The sequence below is a fragment of the Condylostylus longicornis genome, unplaced genomic scaffold (genome assembly GCF_029603195.1).
Source record: "Condylostylus longicornis isolate FDR11 unplaced genomic scaffold, ASM2960319v2 ptg000055l, whole genome shotgun sequence".
Classification (NCBI taxonomy): Eukaryota; Metazoa; Arthropoda; class Insecta; order Diptera; family Dolichopodidae; genus Condylostylus; species Condylostylus longicornis.
In genome coordinates this window covers 6,631,143-6,650,161 of record NW_026578024.1, presented here as the reverse complement: position 1 = coordinate 6,650,161, position 19,019 = coordinate 6,631,143, and the positions used below count along the sequence as shown (strand labels likewise).

At 23.1% G+C, this 19,019-nt stretch overlaps 1 protein-coding gene across 1 annotated transcript; it reads right to left on the bottom strand.

Moving 5' to 3' along the window:
- Positions 1–2,449: 2,449 nt before the first annotated feature.
- Positions 2,450–14,593, bottom strand: LOC129611966 (zinc finger protein 624). The gene is made up of 8 exons (XM_055525396.1): positions 14,558–14,593; positions 14,341–14,494; positions 13,681–13,851; positions 13,534–13,587; positions 12,851–13,170; positions 5,024–5,185; positions 2,562–3,194; positions 2,450–2,515 (listed from the first exon to the last, which is right to left on the bottom strand). Exons 1-8 carry the CDS (start codon positions 14,591–14,593, stop codon positions 2,450–2,452), a joined length of 1,596 nt encoding a protein of 531 aa, XP_055381371.1.
- Positions 14,594–19,019: the final 4,426 nt, after the last annotated feature.

Sequence of the window (19,019 nt, the reverse complement as noted above, 5' to 3'; positions counted from 1 at the left end):
CACATTAAAATCGAAATTCACAGTTGTTACCGAGAGGGGGAGTGGCGAATGGAGGAAGATTAAGATTTATACTAATAATTCATAAAAAAAAAAAAATTACGGTTTGCAACACCATGCCGAAATGACTTTTAAAATTTTATATTTTACATTAATAATATTGGTCGATTTCAGATGCAATTAAAAATCAGACAGACCAAAATTAATATTAAAGTACAGAAAAATTTTAAATTATATCCTTGCTAGAAACTTGCTATTGTTGATATTGAGTCAAAGGAGACTTTTTCCAAAAGTTTTATGTAAACTTTTCTACGTATAAATAGCTAAAACGTTTTCCAGATGAACTTTTAACTATTGTTATACAAATTTTGCCATTTATTATAGTCTTGGGAAATACATTTTTTTTTCATATATCCTTTGGTGTTTTTCAACATATATACATAATAATATATTTTTGTATAAAATATGATAATATTCTAATAACTTCCTGCTTATTTGCGGGAATTTAATTACATTAATTAAAAAATTTTTTTGTCATTGAACTACATAGCAAACCTATTTGTAATAAATATATTTTTTTTTTCAATTTTAAACAGATTTCTAAATAACCTCGACACCAAATAATATTTTTGATGCAAAAGAGAGTAATTAAAAATAAAATTTAATTTTAAAATAAAATACTTTTAACACTATTGTAAACTGAAAATAATCTTAACACTATAAACTGATATGAAAACTATTTGTGTGTGTTTCCTTTATTTTATTAACTTTTTGTTTTACAAAAGGTGTAAAATGAATAGATTTTCTTTTTGGTTTTTGTTCTTTTATGCTTTTTAGATTAAATAATCCATATCGAAATTATTTTCAATATTTTCAACATCAAAATAATCCATGCTATTATTATTGGTAGCATCATTTAATAATAATTTTTTAACGTATTCGAATGAAACGTATTCATCGGAATAGTTATTGTCATCAGGATTTATAACATTATTTTTATCATCATTATTAATATTATTGTTATTGCTGCTATTACTGTTGTCATTGTGATTTTGATTTTTATTACTAATATCAATAAATTGATTAATATTTGCATCGTTATTTGAATCAGTCATAAAAGCGGAAATAGGAATGTTATCTGATGATTTTGTAATTATACCATTTTTATTGACTTCCGTGTGAATTTCCGTTTGATTAATTATTGCTGCGTTATTTATTGAAGAACTTATTGATGTTGCATTTACTAGTATTGTTTTAGCCGTTGTTGTTTGTGTTGTTGGTATTTTTACAGTCATTTGATGTTGGTTATTAATATTATTATTTTGTTCAATATTTGATTTTAATAATGATAATGACATTGACGATAAAGATGGCGTCATTTCACATTTTACTTCATTATTTGAATTATATTGATTTGTAATATTGCTGTTATTGTTGTTATTATTATTGTAATTATTATTATTGTGTTCTATAGGAGAAGGAATTGTTGCAAGTGTATTTGTTGTTTTTGTTATTGTTCTATTTGTTGGAAAGGATATTTTTATAGGTGATAAAGAATTATTATTAATATTTGTGATTGGTTTAGTTAAAAATTCAATTTTAGTATTTGTATTTGGTACAATTGTTAATGATGATGAAAATGATGTTGATGATTGTAATGATGAATGTGATAATGAAGTTTGTGGTATATTTGATTGTATTTTTGTAGTTTTTATTAATTTTATTTGATGATGTGTCGAATTTGAATTTGATTTTAAAATTTTAGTTTGTTTATTATTTTTATTATCATTATTTTTAATGTGGTTATTATTATTATTATTATTAGTATTGTTGTCATTACTATTTTTATTATTAGTATTTTCAATATGTATATTATTACTATTTCTCTTATTATTTGACAAATTGATTTCTTCATCAATCGAGTTCAATAAAATTTGTGGTTGTTGTTGAATGCAATGATTTGATTGTGAGTAATGTGGTAGAGATTTTTGATTAAGTTTCTCATTATTATTATTATGATGACGATTACAATTTTGTTGATTTTGAAAGATATGATGAAATGAATTTTGATCTTCAATTATTGTACGAAATTGATTATTCATTATCATAGGTATTCCATTATGGTTTGATGATGATATTAATGAAATTACATTATTCTCATTATTATTGCTATTATTATCATTATTATGATTATTATTTATATTAAATTGTTGTTCAAATTTATTTGGCTGACAATCAATGAATTCGTTATTGAAATTTCGATTAATTGAAACAAATTTATTTTTCTCATTAATATTATTTAATGAATTTTCATTATTTTTATTATCATTATCATTTGCTTGTATATTAAATGTTTTGTTGACATTATTATTGTTATTTCCTTCAATAGTTACAATGCAATTTGAAAGATCATTAAAATTCATTGAGTTATATTCATTTATATGTTTAAAATTTAAATTTGATGAAGAAATAGTTGAGGGAGAGGATGATAATGATGCATGTGAAATATATCTATTATCTGAAATAGTTGTTACTGGTGAATTCGAAGTTAAGTTTGAAATGACTAAATTATTATCATTAAGTGATTCAATTGAAGTTTTTGTTTCTGGTGAAAATTTTTCGGTTTCATTACTACATGATAAGAATTTACTAACAAAAACGTCGTCAAATGGAAAATATTCGTCAGTGATGGATGTCATTGTCATATTGTTGGAAACAGAATTATTGTTCCATAGTACAGAATTTTTATCATTTTGCTGATTTTCATATGTGAAATTTTTGATTGGTATTGAAACTGAATTCAATTTAGATCGTTTATTTATTGATTTACTATTATGATTTTCTTGTTGAGTGCATTTTGAAGAATTCGATGATTTATTTGTTGTTGATGTTGCTATTATTGAAGATTCAGAATGACGACGAATTTTTTTTAAAGCTGTAACTACAGATGACTTTTGTAATTCATTTGTTGTTACTGTTTTAGTTGCATTTAAAGTAGAATTTTTTAATGAACTTGATGTATTAGATTTTATTGTTGATGGTGTTGATGGTGGTGATAAATTAACTTCAGATTTTATTGATTTACGACGTGTATTTTGTTGTTGATCACGAACAGAATGATTTTTTACATGTTTACGTAAACTAGATGGATCAGTATAACGTTTCGTGCATCCAGGTAATTGACATGCATAAGGTTTCTGTGAAATATAATTGAAAATATTTTGATATTTATTGCATTACATAAAAAATAATAAGAGAATTATAATTTTGTGATGCATGCGATTTGAACTTGAATTTTAAAATAAAATTTAATTTGTTTTTTTTTTTACAAGCAGGATTTGGCTAAAAATTCGATATATTCTATTAATTTTGTTTGTTTGATTTTGCAATTAAAATATTTTATTTTAATTGCGTTCTTACAACTTTAAATAAAAAAAAAAATGTTGCACAATAATCTGTGTATAGTAATAATTATCAAAAAACAAAAACAAAAACGATACCAAGGATTGGTCATACTCATGTTTATTAACTGCATATAATAAATGTATTCGAATTTTAAATACAATATTTATGAAAAACAAATTAATTTATTTTATTTGAGGTAATTTCAATTGTATTTTTGGGTGGTGTGTCATAGCATGCGATGACTCAGAATTTTATCCAAGAATTAATGCTTCAACGAACTTATAATTAATGAATTTTTTTTTTTATACGAAATTAACAACATTTAACAAATAAAACGCCTACACCAAATTCAAAATTTACTATATGAACTCAATTCATTATGAAATTAAAAAAGTGAATTTAGTACGGATAATGCCTTGATTTTAGAAATTTTTATATTTAATTTTTTTTTGTTTTTTTGTTAAAAATTACCCATAAAAACATTTTATTGCCGTCATTAGTAAATATGTATATTTGAAAAAATTATCTTAAATTTTGGTTTGTTCTTTTTTTTATACTCTAATATTTTATTTTAATATTTTTAATGTCATTTAAAGTATTCAAAGTTTTTAAAAAAAAAATCATTAAAGTATGATAAAATTTAATTTAAATTTTGTGTTTGTTGTTTTTTATTTTTTAATGTCTTTTAGAAAATAATTTAGTGTTATGAAAATTTCCTATCAAGTTTTATAACAGAATTGCGCTAAATTCTTATAATATATTCATAATTAGCAATCCTAGAATAATATTTTTTGTTGAAATTAGAATTATATGTCTGAGGTGAAGATATACATAGTAAAAAAATATTTGGTTTATAATATAAAATAATAAAAATTTTAATTTACATTAAAATTGAATAATATTGTGTCAATCCTTTTAAGGAGACCATAAAAATTTTAATAAAGATCAACACTTTAAAATAACATCGTATTAAAAGCGAATGGATAGTTTTTTTTTGTATTGAGTATAGATGGCGAATGGGAATTTTTTTTATTGTATATAAAGTTAGAAATAGAGAATTCAGGAATGGCGAATTTTCGATTTTGAATGACATGTTTTCAAAAAAAATGGCTGAAATTATACAATAAATACATAGTCTAAAAGGGAAACAAAAAATTTATTATGAAGAGATGGTAAGAAGAGCGTATAAGAAAAAGGCGAAAGAGTAGAAGAGCAACGCAAGCTCATGAAACTCAATATTGAGCTGAGAGTGAATTATGCCATTTGGCACATACATGTGTGTAACACGTTAACAAATAACATTCACCTGGGTATTATTAATTTTAAGTAATATTATTTCTAACTTAAATACTCTTCCATGGAACCAAGTTCTAAAATATGTTTTTAATAAAATATCTTAGGGAAATATGAAAGCCTTTAAATAATTATAGTTTTTAATTAAAATTTTAGTTGACATAATGGTTTATTAAAAGTTAATTTGACATGTACAATGACATTTGCTATTATATTTTGTAAACTTATTCTATAGAATTGAAAATGTCAAACAGTATACGTCAAATTCAATATTTATGATGCAATACACTTATTTGAATGAAAATTAAATAATTTTCTTTTGACTTACTGTATCGTAATGTGTCCGTTGATGTTTAGCACGATCAGAACTATTACTAAATGCTTTTTGGCATCCTTGATACTGACAACCATATGGTCGTTCTCCTGTATGTGATCTCTGATGTATTTTCAGATTTTCTAACCGTGAAAATGCTTTATTACAGCCAGTGAACTTTAAATGAAAAAAAAAGAAGAAGAAAAAATGAATAGTATAATTAAATAATAATAAAAAAAATTATAAATATAAAATAAATTGAGAACAAAAGAAGAAATGAAAAAAAAATATTTTTTTTTTTTTAAAAACACAATAAATTATCAAGACATCAACAAAATATGCATGAAATTTTTAATTTAATTTTTTTTGTATGTACACTTAATATGTAATTATGTAAGTATGTATGTGTGGAGAGTATGAAATGCACGTGATACATGCGGTTTTATTCATTTTGTTTACATAAGAATAACGTATGTGTATATATAGAAATGCATTTTATAAAGAACCGTTAAATGCATATGAAATGTCATAAATTTTAAAATTGAATATAAAATGATTTTGTATATGCATACATTGTAAAAATGTATTATAATGTAAATGCGCTGACATAAATAGAAGATAAGACAGAAGATACAAACATAATGTATGTATTCGTATAGGGTTAACAATGAAGATATTACATTTATGTAAAATGCATACATGCATTTATACTCATTTAAATTTTGTATATACTTTGATATTTTTTGTAATATTTTAAATTAAATGAAAATTTAATTAACAGATGAAGATGATAAGTTGAATTTATTTGGTACTTTTTGTTTTCTCTCTCATTTCTCTTCTTTATTATTGTAAATAATTATAATTATATTTTCCTTTATATGCATTTGATATTATTAAAACAATATTTTATCATATGAAGAATAAATATAAATTATGTGAATTTTTTTTGATTAAAATAGGATTTTTCATAATATTATCCTTTTATTTTCGATTTAATATTGTATGTAATGTAGGTATTACAATGTGCTTTATTTTGAACTATAAAAGAACAAAGCTTTTCAAGTGCACATCTTGTTTAAATTGGTATATGATGTTATCATATTGAATAAATTGGAATTTGGATGGGAATTAGAGTGAAATAAAATAATCTTAAAGAATGGTTAGTATTTTAGAAGACCTTTAAAATCTAGCCAAGTCCCTGCTAACAACTGCTTTCAACTCGCATCTTATCGAATTACCATTTTAATAAGCATTAAGTATATGCAGAGGAACTAATGAAAGTAAGAAAAACTAAATTTTATAGATGAAATCTGTAAAATGTTCAATACGCTTTTATATTTTAAGAATAACTAGAATAATTTTTGCAGGTTTCTGGTAAGAGAATCAATGTTAAAAGATAGAATACCAAGTAAGTTCCATGAATCATTAATATTTTAATAAACAATATTTTACAAGTAGAAAGACGTGATGTAATTGCTGAAAATATATGGAATTTAAATTATACGTTTATTTGTGTCCAATATACTCAACCTTTTTTTGGTTTTTGGGTAATTTTCATATTTCAATTTTTCGCTACTCAGCAGAATCTATAACAGAGTATTTCAGCACTCATATTAAAGCTTTCGAGGGATAAATTGTGTATTATAAATTTTTAAGGAAATCAAATGGGGCAAGAGGAAATTTCATCCCGGGATGGATATCCACAAGAGAATTGGAAAACATTTCCCGAACGCTTGAAAAACACCCGCCGGAGGGTGACTTCCCGATATCATTTGATTTTTGTTAGTGTAGGAGCTCGGACGTTTAACGATATAGTAGTTATTACTCGAAAACGAAACATCTTACATAATCGTTATATAGGTCTATTATTTGACAAACAAGGTTGCGAACAACTTAAAGACTTTCAGAACTTTTATTGATATTATTGTCGGACAGAATCTATTGAAATTGTTTTTCTCTAGTCCCACCCTTAAACGTAATACTTCATTACACCCAGTTTTGGGTTTTCATTTAAATCAACATATTGTTTTTTATTACAAAATGATCGGGAATAAATTTTTAGTTTTTTTAAACAAGTGAAGAGAAAATTTCACTATTTTAAAACAAATAACGATGACCGTAATCCTTAAAATTTAAATGAAAACACGAAATGCTTTTATTTATTAAAATATCTTTACATTTTATAATATAAAATTAGTTATGCATATGTTAGAACTGAAATATCTAATATGATGTAATTTAATTATCCTTGAATTTGCATACATAAGAACGTGAATAATATTTTTTTTTATTTGCCTACTCAAATATGTAAGATTTTTTGTCCGTTTTTTTTTTTGCTTTTGCCTGACCATTTCCAAACAAGGATCATTTTCAAGGATAACTAACATCCTATATTAAAATTTTTTGTGTAGTATATTAGTGCGGAGTATTAGTGCGGTGATAGTTTTATTTAGTGTGAAAATAAAAATTTCAGAAAACGGAAATAAATTTTAAATAAGTATATATACTCCAACAAAATTTGTTGAATATCCTGATAAGAATTTAAATTCGGATCAGAAACAAAACAAAAAGAGCAAAATAAAAATTAAGAAAAAGGAATAATTTTATGGTAATCCTTTTTTTCTTAGTTTCGTTCTATTTATTTTGCGTATTTCATATTTGAGTGCTTGTCCCGATGTGTGAATTGTATTTGATTGTATTGAAACAGAACCTATCCAAATGGTAAATTTATTTAGTATGGTCATTTTGCGTTTTAAGGAATATTGTTTGCCTTTATGTAAGAAGTTATTCCTGAAAACCTTTTCCGATTAGTTTAAATGTTTTCTGTTACATTAAAAGAGAAAATGTGACAAAAGTGAGCTCGTATGGCGTCTTTGCAACACAAAACCGCCAGAGCGTTTCTATAAGAAAATCTCCACTTTCGACAATTTTCTTAAAATGTAAAGTAAATAGATGTGTAACATATTTTCAAAATTTCACACAACTCCTAAGCAAAAAATATTATTCAAACGATGCTCTTTGGAAATTTAGACGATGTACATTGTGCTGACCGCAATAGATTTTTTTATTTACCGGACAATAATCAACCTTTTCTAAATTTCATTTGAAAATGAAGTAAGAAGTGAAAATGAAGTAATTCCAAAACAAGTACGGTAAACTTACATGTAACGCAACATTAGGGTGCCTTTGTGAATACTCTATGCAGTGTTACAGTTTGAAAATAGATTTGTTATAAAAAACATAAAACTATATTTTTTATTTACAATATTAAATTTTTCATCTATTTATTCAAAAGATTTCAACCATTGTTGAAAATTGGTATTCATTTTTCATTTTAGAACTTGATTTAAGATTCCAAAAAAAAAAAAAAACTCATACAAGCATGTTACATAACTAAATCATATATATACTTATTTCTAGTGTATTATACTGTAGATAACTAAGGCTAGCAAAAATAAAGAGGAGGAGGGTGGTAAAATAAAATGAAACTAACAGTTTCATTGAAATTGTATGTGTATACTAAATTGTATGTGTATCATAACTGACCCTGAGTATATAGAGGTCCTTCAACAATGTTTACACAAAATATTTTTGCAACTTTTTTAAAAATAAGTGAGGAAAACAACTAAACCCCCCTGCTTCACAACCAAAAAAAAAAAACCATATTAAGAAAAGCAAATGTAATTCTCTCGAATTTGTGAAAACAAAAACAAAATTCTCTTCTTCTCTTTTTGTTTTTTTCTTTTTTTCTGTTTTGCTCTTTTGAATGCTACCACTTACATGGGTAAACAAGAAAATATCCCTTAAATATTAAGGATAATATTTACTTTTTTTTCCAAAAACACGGGTTGAATAATAAAAAAAAAAATTATAAGTAAAAAATGTAAAATAATAAAAAATTGAAAATATAGAAAATTTTAAGATTGACACAATTATGAAAAATAATAGAAGCGTGTTCAGTTGTTTTTACTGTTCATGGTATAGATAGACATAAACTTAAAGAATAATTGAGTTTAAGAAACATCAAAGGACAAAGTTGAATTTAAAGCAATCTACATTTAGAATTTTATTTTAAAATATTAATAAATTTGTTTTAATCCTCAATTTGAAAAGCATAATTTGTCGTTTTTTTAATAGCAATGGAATTTGTTACATAAAAATATCAAAATGGATAACTCTAAGTACGGTAAATGGATTAACCAAATTGTCACTTCAGCAGCATTGTCCACATTTCTTATTATTTTAATGTAATGGAGTCCCTTTTTGGGCACAATAGCGTGATTACATCGAGCTAATTTTTGATTATTTTAATATTGCAAATTTTTTTTAAAGTATAAATTCTTAATTTAAATTTATAAATTTACAATAATTTATTTCAGTATTTAACACCATTTTAAATTGGATTCTGTTATACAATTTTTATTTCTTTTTACTTCTCTCGAATATACAATCACTAACAGGAACTGCAGATTAATATTGAGTTTTGCTATTGACCTTCAGAAAAAATAACATTGGGAACGTTACACATGAACCTTCACCTGCACTTTAAACACTTTGTATAAATGAGAGTTTAATTTATTGTATTATAATAATTAAAATTAATTCACAAGAAGTTAGGCTACAAAATGTCAAGCTATTTTTAAAATATCAAGGGTCATTAACTTAACTGAATTACTGAGAAAAGAAGACTTACAGATTTAGTTATTTTTCAAAATTTTGCATTTAGTAAAAGTTACTAAATTACAACTCTCGGAAAAAAAGTTATAATTTATTTAGTAATTAGAATCATTATGAACGAAAATGAATTTACATGGTCTTTTGTACCATTGAAAATTAAAAGAATTTCGTTCATATAAAAACTGTCATCAAGCTTACAATTTTATCAGTTTTAAGGCTTACCAATTTACACATGAAATATTGAACATTAAAGCTATCATATGAAAAAACAATATATATATATATATTTATAGAGTTATTCAAGTATTCTCACAACAATCCTTTAAAATCTTATTATAAAAACGTGTCGTAAATTGAAGTTAAAATCTTCTCTTCCAAAAACAAATTCAATACTCAGTAGGGAAGATCCAATACACATTTATGCTATATTTTAGTTGTTTACTTAATAGTAAATAGGAAAATTTTTTATAAAATATGCAATATAGTAAAAACTGGAAGAATCCTTTTTTTATTATTTTAGTTTTCATATAGAAAGAGCCTAAAATAGAAAACTCCCTATAAGAAATTGCATACATTACAGCTTTAGTAAAATTTTTTGTTTTTAATAAAATAATACGTGTATTTACAAAAAGCATTGTTTGGAAAGTAAAGAGCAACAAAAAAAAAAACCAAAAAATAAAATCTGAAATTAAGGACAAAAACAAGAAAAATCGTTTTAGCTAATGGCATCAAAGGACAACATTAAGAAAAAATCAACATACTTTTGATATTTTCTTCAATATCCTTTAATTTTAGAACTCTAGCTCTTTTTTTTTTCTTATTTTTAAATTTTGTTTTTGTATTTGAAGGTCTTTTGCTCTTGAAAGGGTTTTATTATGTTTTTTTCTTATTATCATGTTTATTGAATCCTCTTACAAATTTTTTTTTTTTTTACAAATTCTAAGATATTTTTTAAGAAGACAACCAACCTATCTATACACTTTATTATTTTTTTAACTTAAATTATATTTTTATTTTTCATGTCCTTAAGATGATTTGAACAACACAACAAAAAAAAAAGAAAATGGCATTAGGAAAATAACATATGGAAATTTTAGATTATTTTTTATATATACACATTAATACACACGTACGTACATTTATAATAAAATGATTCTTTGGTTTGGACATTTGAATGAATTTATTTTACATTTTGTCCTGCTAAAATTGGGTAATTTATATGGGAAGTAGTGAAATATCGAAGTTTCACTTGTAATGCTTTAAAAAACACAATAATTTTTAATATTTCTTATTATCGAGCGTGAATTTATTGCAAGTACGACGGGAAAAAATATGACGGAATGAGAAAATGAAATGACGGGAAAGGGCTAAAATATGATCTTTAAACATTGGAGAAAATAGCGACAATTTAAATAAGTCAAATAGATTCATAGGAGTTTAATCTCTATCGAATGTAAGGAGCCCGCTAGGTAGTTGAATTAGATATCAGGAACGTTAAAATATGTTTGCAATGATATAGTATCACAAATTGAATTGTCGGCCAAATGCTATAAAATCACGTTAAAAATTTTCTCTTCCTAAATCGACCTCAAATATTGATGCAGAACAGTTTTCAAAAGCTCAGAGTACAAAAAAAATTAAGTTTTACAATTATGTTTTATTAATTTGTTTAGTTATCGCTGCAGTGGTCGTCTATAAGAAGTATCTAATGTCTAATTTCAGTTTATTGAAATCATTCGATATTAGCCTTAAAAGTAGTTCTCATAACAGAAATTTATATTTAAACGAAAATTTCTATGCTAATTTTAAAATTCTAATATCCTGCAGTTGCCCAAATGCACCTGTTGTTTACAAAATGCCTTTATATGGGCATATCTGTATTCCTACATATTTCATTGGATTTGTGCTTTTGGCAATGAAAGTTTATTTTTTTAAGTGATCATCCGAAATAAAAGGTCTTTTAATCAATTATTTTAAAAAATATAAATTTTAGTATATGTATGTAATGTAGGTGGTAGATATGTGCATTATATTGAAGGGTAACACAAGAACAATAAAAAAATAATTTTTTTTTTTTTGTTTAATCTAATTCAATAACTCTGTTTTTATTGAAAAATAACATTCTACATCATTTTTACTTCAAATTTGTTTTTAAAGGACTCTATTGTTTATTTATTTATTTTTTAATAAAAAATTAAATTTCATACTACAATTTTTTATTATTTTATATGTAAATGTTGAAATTTAAGTATTTTATTCTATACTTAACAAAATAAAGTTGTAAGTGTGTACAATATTTACTCTTATATATTTTATATACGAAAAAAAATATAAGACAAGTAAATAAATATTTTTTTTTAATGTGAAAATATTTTAACTGGATTGAATCCTTTTTCCTCATTTTAAATTTTTGCAAAAAGAAAAAAATATGTTAAATTTTTTCTCAAGGTTTCGATTTTTATATTTCATGTTTCCGAATTATGTAATTCTGTATGACTGATGAAAATATTAAAATAATGTCATAAAAAAAGGACATCCCGCCGCAAGAAATTGTAAAATTTTTTGAATGTTTGTTTTACTGAAAAATCAATCGAAATTATATTAAATTTTAATTGAAAATTTTATTAAATATTTGAAAATTTCGGAAATTTAGTTTTATTTTAGACTTTAATATTCAAATTATTTGAAAAAAAAAAATTGAAATTCCTAAAACTTTCTTAAAACAATTGCAATTTTAAAATTAAATTCAAAAACTCAACTTAATGCCATCGTTGCATATTGGGGCTTGGTTTACAAATTTTGAATTCCAATATAATTAGAATTAATTTTTCAATTTCAATAGTTAATAGATGCTTTACAAATTTTTAATATTATTGTTATGCCGGCGGTAAGTCATAAGAAATGAAATAATTTCGCTATTTCAACAGAATCAAAAATAGAAAATTACTGCGCGATTTCAATTATACGGAAACAGTAAAGAACAAAAATATTCGGCAAATAAATTGCTTAACTAATTATAATTTACAAATCCCGTAGGCCTTAGCAATACATCATAATTATGTTATGTAATAAGTAAAAATTTAAAACTAATATGATTTTAATTTAATTTTTGTGTAATATAAAAAAAAATAAAAAATTAAAAAGAAATTTTATGTAAAAACTTACTGGGCATTTATTTGGTTTTTCACCACTATGAACTCTCATATGTATTAATAATTTATATCTGGCATTAAATGGTTTAAATCTTCTTGGACATTCAGCCCAAAAACATGCAAATTCTTCACCTTTTTTTACTTCAACATGCCGTTTCTCAATATGTACAACTAATGCACTTTGATTTATAAAATTTTCATGACAATCTTCCCATAGACAAATTAAATTTGATGAACTACTTATAATACGTTCTTCATCTATATTATAATTATTATTACTACTATTATTAGATAATTTACCAATTTCCATTACATCTTTTAATTCACTAAATACTTCATCATCATCACCATCAATTTGTAATAATGTTGAATCATTATAATTTATATTATTATTGTTATTACTGTTGTAATTTAAAGAATTTTTTAATTTAATGTCAATATTTTCATCAATAATTGTTGGCCAAATATTTTTATGTAAACGTATTGATTTTTCAATTTCAATTTCATTACGATTATTAAAATTTAAGAAATTTTCAATAATATTATCAGTGTTCTCTTGATCTGACATTTCATCACTTGAACTTAAATTAAATTTAATATTATCATTATTTATTAATAATTCATTTTGATTATCATTATTACTATTACTGTCATTATTATTATTATTTATATTTTCAATAAAATTCTGTTCATTACAATCATTATTTATATTATTACTATTATTTAAATTTGATGATAACAAGAATTGCCCTGAGAATGTTGTTGATATTGATGGTAATTTTTGTGTATCAAAATTATCATATTTTGGTGATTCAATAATATTTTGTTGTAATTGTTGTTGATTTTGTTGTATATTAAATGTTAACCATGGATCTAATGATGTTGGTGATGAACATGGTGATTGATTTTTTGATTGACAATTTATTTCATTATAATTAAAATATTCAATATCTAAATTTATTGTATCCTCTTTTGATGGTTTAATATTATATTGATTTGTAAGACGTTCAATATCTTCTGGTTCAAATTTAAATATTTCACTACAATCATTATTATTATTATTATTATTATTATTATTATTATTATTATTATTATTATTATTTTTTATTGTTGGAGAAATAATTTGATCAGAGAAAGTTTCATCTTCCATTTTATCATCTTGTTTTTTAATTAATTGTGGTGTTATTGTTGTATTATAACTATCTTGACTACAATATGATGCTGCTGATGTTGGACAAGATTCATTAAAATATGTTATACATGATTGTTCATTATTATTATCAATAAGTGTTGAAAAATCAATGAATTCATCAACTTGTGAAAAATTTTCATTAAAATAATTATTTAATGTTGTTGAATATATTGGTGTTGGTGATGATGTTGTTTTACAATTAATTGATGAAATCGTATATGGAATATAATTTTGTTCATTATTATTATTATTTGAAATAAATTGTGTTGGTGAATTTGATCCATTTGATGATGTTGAATATAAATTTGGACTTAATGGATCTGTTGCTTGTATCATTGATTTATCATTCATTATATAAGATGGTATTTTATAACTTATTGTTGCTGATTGTGTTGAATTTATTGTATTGCCTGGTATTGAAATAGTTTGTGTTATGTGATGATTTTGATTATCATGTTGCTGCTGCTGTTGTTGATGTTGTTGTAAATATTTTGTTTGTTTAATATTAATAGAATTATTATGATTTACGATTGACGTAGAATCGTTGTATGTTTTAAGAAACATTTTCTTAATTTCAAATTTTTTTTTTCAACTACTTATACATTAATTGTTTTATAAATTTTATTAAACAATATATTCAATAATGTCTATATTATGAGCTGCAACAAAAAATAAAATAAAATTCTAATTTAATTTTCCTTCTTATAAAAAAAGAAACCACTTTACAACTTGAATATTCAATTGAAATTAACAAAAAAAAAGTGTAAGTGACCAAAATTTTAATTTTTTTTTATGAGCATTGAAGTTTTTTATTATTTTTATTATTTTGTTGTTTCGTTTTTGTTATAATTATTATTTTGAGGAAAACAAAAAGGAAATGATTCCTCTAATCCATACGCGTGCCAAGATTAAGTCTAATAAAGAAAATGACAGCATATTCTGCTTATAATTTACCGACGTATAGCACTTGTATATACTCATAACGTATGTATACATATACAATTTGTTTATATATTATGTGACGCCTGTTTTTGGCTCAAAATCTATATATATACATTTTTGTTTTCTCTTATAATATTTTTGTCAATGATGTTGAATCACTCACTCACTTTTTAATTTAATTTATTTTGCCTATAATATATTTTTTTTTCTTCTTTAATTTTTTTTAATATGTTTATAAATACCAGAAATAACCGCTAATTTAATATGTAAAGATCATCCATCTATTTTGAAAAAAAATGTTTTTTTTTTATTTTATTTTATTTTAAAAGTTTTGTGTTGTGTGCGCTGCGAATAAAAATGTCACGCTATATTTAAAATGTTAGCATCACTTTTGAAAGAAAAAACCACAAATTTCGAAAATGAATTAAAAATATTGCAGACTCTTTTTTTTCCTGCTCTGTTGTATTTTTTTTTTTCAAATAAAATTATGTACGTATTTTTTGTTTTATTATAAAAGAAAAATACAAATAGTTTGATCATGTTTTATTTCAAAGTAAGAAATTTTCCCGCGTAATTTTCTTTTTATTACAATATTATGCATTTTCTATGGATGATTTTTTGCGCGCTTCTATATTAAAATTTTTTCCTTTTATATTTTTTAATTCTTTTATCTTAATATTAAAATACTGATGATGCAGCCATTCTTTATATACACATATATTATTTATTGAACAATTCAAATAAATTAATTTAAATCGTATGAAAATTAAATGACGTATACGATTAGATTTGTTGAGTTACTCTACATGTATACAAACATTGAAAATCAATCAAAACTGTATATAGTAGGCTATATATACGTATAGAATGCATATACGAACAGGGAAATCCCTATGATAAATTATTCATTATATAGGTTCCTCTTTCTTCAACATTATCTATATAAATATAGTATAGCAGTATACCAAAACTATATTTATAATTTTAAACGTATCGTATAATAAATATGGCACATATATCAGAGTATGTACGGAAATACGCACTACCGATATATGTAATGCGTTGATCACTAAAATAATAATAATAATTATACATATATAAAATACATTTTTATTTAACACTTGACAGATCTTAAAAGAAGAATGAAATAGAGCGATTTAAAATTACGCATATATCGTATACAAGTATAATACGATATAATATTGTGTTATACGTCAATTTAAATTCACAATACGTAGCTGTATATTATATTGTGTTATATGTATAATAATATGTTGTAATTAACAGCTTCTTTATTAAAGAATTGAAAAATTAAAGATTATTTCTAGTGTTATTTGTTGCGGCTTTTTTAAATTCTTCTAAATATCAAATAATGAAAGGCACAAGAAAACAACAAAAAAATAAATTGGAAAAAATGAAAATAGTGAAAATGGAAAATATTGTATGTACATCAAATTAAAAGAAAATCAAAAAATAAATCAGCAATAAATTTTCGTTTCCATTTTATTTTTTTTTGCTTTTTGCTCAAATATTGTCATTTTTTGTTTTTTTTTGTTGCAAAATTTATACGCTACTCCTCGGCTTTGAGCCAAAATTTCGCGTGTATAATTTCAAATAATCTTTCACACAAAATGTATTAAATTTATGTAAAATATACAATATATGTATATGTGTATATTTTCGGGTATAAGTGTCTATTTTGTATACTTAATATTTTTATATTGTATAATTACTATAAATCACTTAATATTTTTTTTATGAATTGTTGCTTTTTTTTTATTATTTTCCATTTTAAAAATGTTTCATGTTTCAATAATCGTTTTTCACTTATCTCTCTTATACAAAAATAAGAAAAAAATGAAAAATAATCTCATATTATGTTCTTGTATTATAACTAGTTGTATATTTTATTCTATATATTCATAAATAATATATGTTATTATGTATGTCGTATTTAATTTAATTTTATTCTTATTTGTTCGTATATATATATATATATATTCACTATATACTTGTAATATTATTATTTTGGCGTTATTTCTAGCGTTGTCGTTGTCGAAATCGTTGCCAATTTTTTTTTTTTATATCACTCATGTTTTCTTTTTGAAATTTTTAGTGTCATTATTTTTATTTATACAAATTATATATGTACATATATACATTTTATATTTCATCTGAACACATTATAAAATATAATTTAGTGTTATTTATTATGGTAAATGCGGGTTGTTGTTTCTTTTTTTAAATATGTTTTGTTTATTGCACACAAAATATTGTATATATATATTTGTATATATAGAAGAACAAATTTTAAACAAGAATATTAAAAATTATTTCTCTTATTTATTAATACATATTTATATTTTTGATTTTGTGTTGAACATTAAAATTTTTTATAATCATGTGTATAATAAAATATATAAAAAAATTAATTTACTATTTAATTTTATATTAAAATAAAAAAATTAATAAATTTATGAATTAAAATTTAAAAATTATTAAATTTTTATTTTAATAATTAATTATTAAAAATATTTTTATTATACTATAATTTGCTCACGTTTTAATTCTTTATTTATTTATAAGTATATTATATACGTATAATAATGAAGTATATAAAGTATACCGATGCGTAATACATTTAGAATGCAAATGCGCCGAAAATAACAAATCAACTAATAGTGAACTATAAAAGTGTAAGTATTTTCAATAAAAAATAATTTTTTTTTCTGAAAAAAAAAAAAAGAAAATGAAAAAATTTTTCTTGTGATCTAAAGATACTATTTTGCTCCTTTTCTTTTATTTTTTTCCTTTTACACTCGCTTTACAATATTCACAGATCATCTTCATCTTCTGTGAGTTTTTTTTTGTCTTGTATTCTCTTCTTCTTCTTTTCCATAATTTTAAAATACCAAAAGTCTGTATCGAAAATTCTAATTTCATATATGAAAATTAATGTACAAAAACAAGTCCTATTTTATATGAAAATGAAAATGTCACAGTATTAAGAACAAAAACAAAAAAAATTATTATTAATATACAAACAAACCATGTATGTAAGCATATAAAATATTGATAGTGACAACACTATACTTACATACTATACTATGTATGGCGATACTGAATTTTCTCTTTATTATTTTTAATCATAAAATCATAATTTTGATGATCATCTAGAAGGTGCATACACAGAATGGTATGAAAAGAGATTTCTCTCTCATATTTTTTTTGGTTTTGTTTATAAGTAGCTCTGTAAATGTTATATACATAACTGCATAAATGGGCTTTAACAGTGTTGTAAGCAAAAAAAAATACATATTGGTGATGTTTGTGTTTTTGTTGTTTATGTGTTCTTAAATTTGTATTATAAAGCGTGAAGTAAAGTGTAATGCATTTTTAAAAAGAATCAAAACACACATAAAACATAAAAAGAAGAAAACTGAGAAAAAAAAAGGAACAAAAATCCTGTTGTTTATTTTGTATACAAAAAATTTTTTTTTTGTTAATTTTTAAATTTTTATGAATATTTTTTATGAAAAATTAAAAATAAAACAGCAAAAACGAAAAAAATAAAATTGAAAATATGTGTGTATCAAAAAAAAAAAAAAAATAAAAAACAAAAGTGAAAGGATGAAAATGGCGTTGATCATGAGTACTATAAGATTTTATTTGAATAATTCGCTAGATTAAGGGTTTTGGCAAACACGCAATTTTTAGTTTTGCAAACTGTTTGATTACTTAAACGAATGCGATCGAGCAGTTGCATGGTTGCCCGGCAAAATATGAGCCTATGGAATACAAATAATCAATCAAATAGTGGCAAAACTAAAAATTGTATATCTGCCATAGCCCTAAAGAAATATAATTATTTAAGGGATTAATTGAACTATCAGAAGTTTTTCCATTTGATAATTCATTTTTGGTATATAAAACTTGGTAAAAATATTATCAGAGAAAAATAGACCGTACCAACTCTCTACAGTATAATAGAATTTGTTTACCTACTGAAAAACTGAGATCAACTCCTAAATTAAAGTTTCCTCGCTAC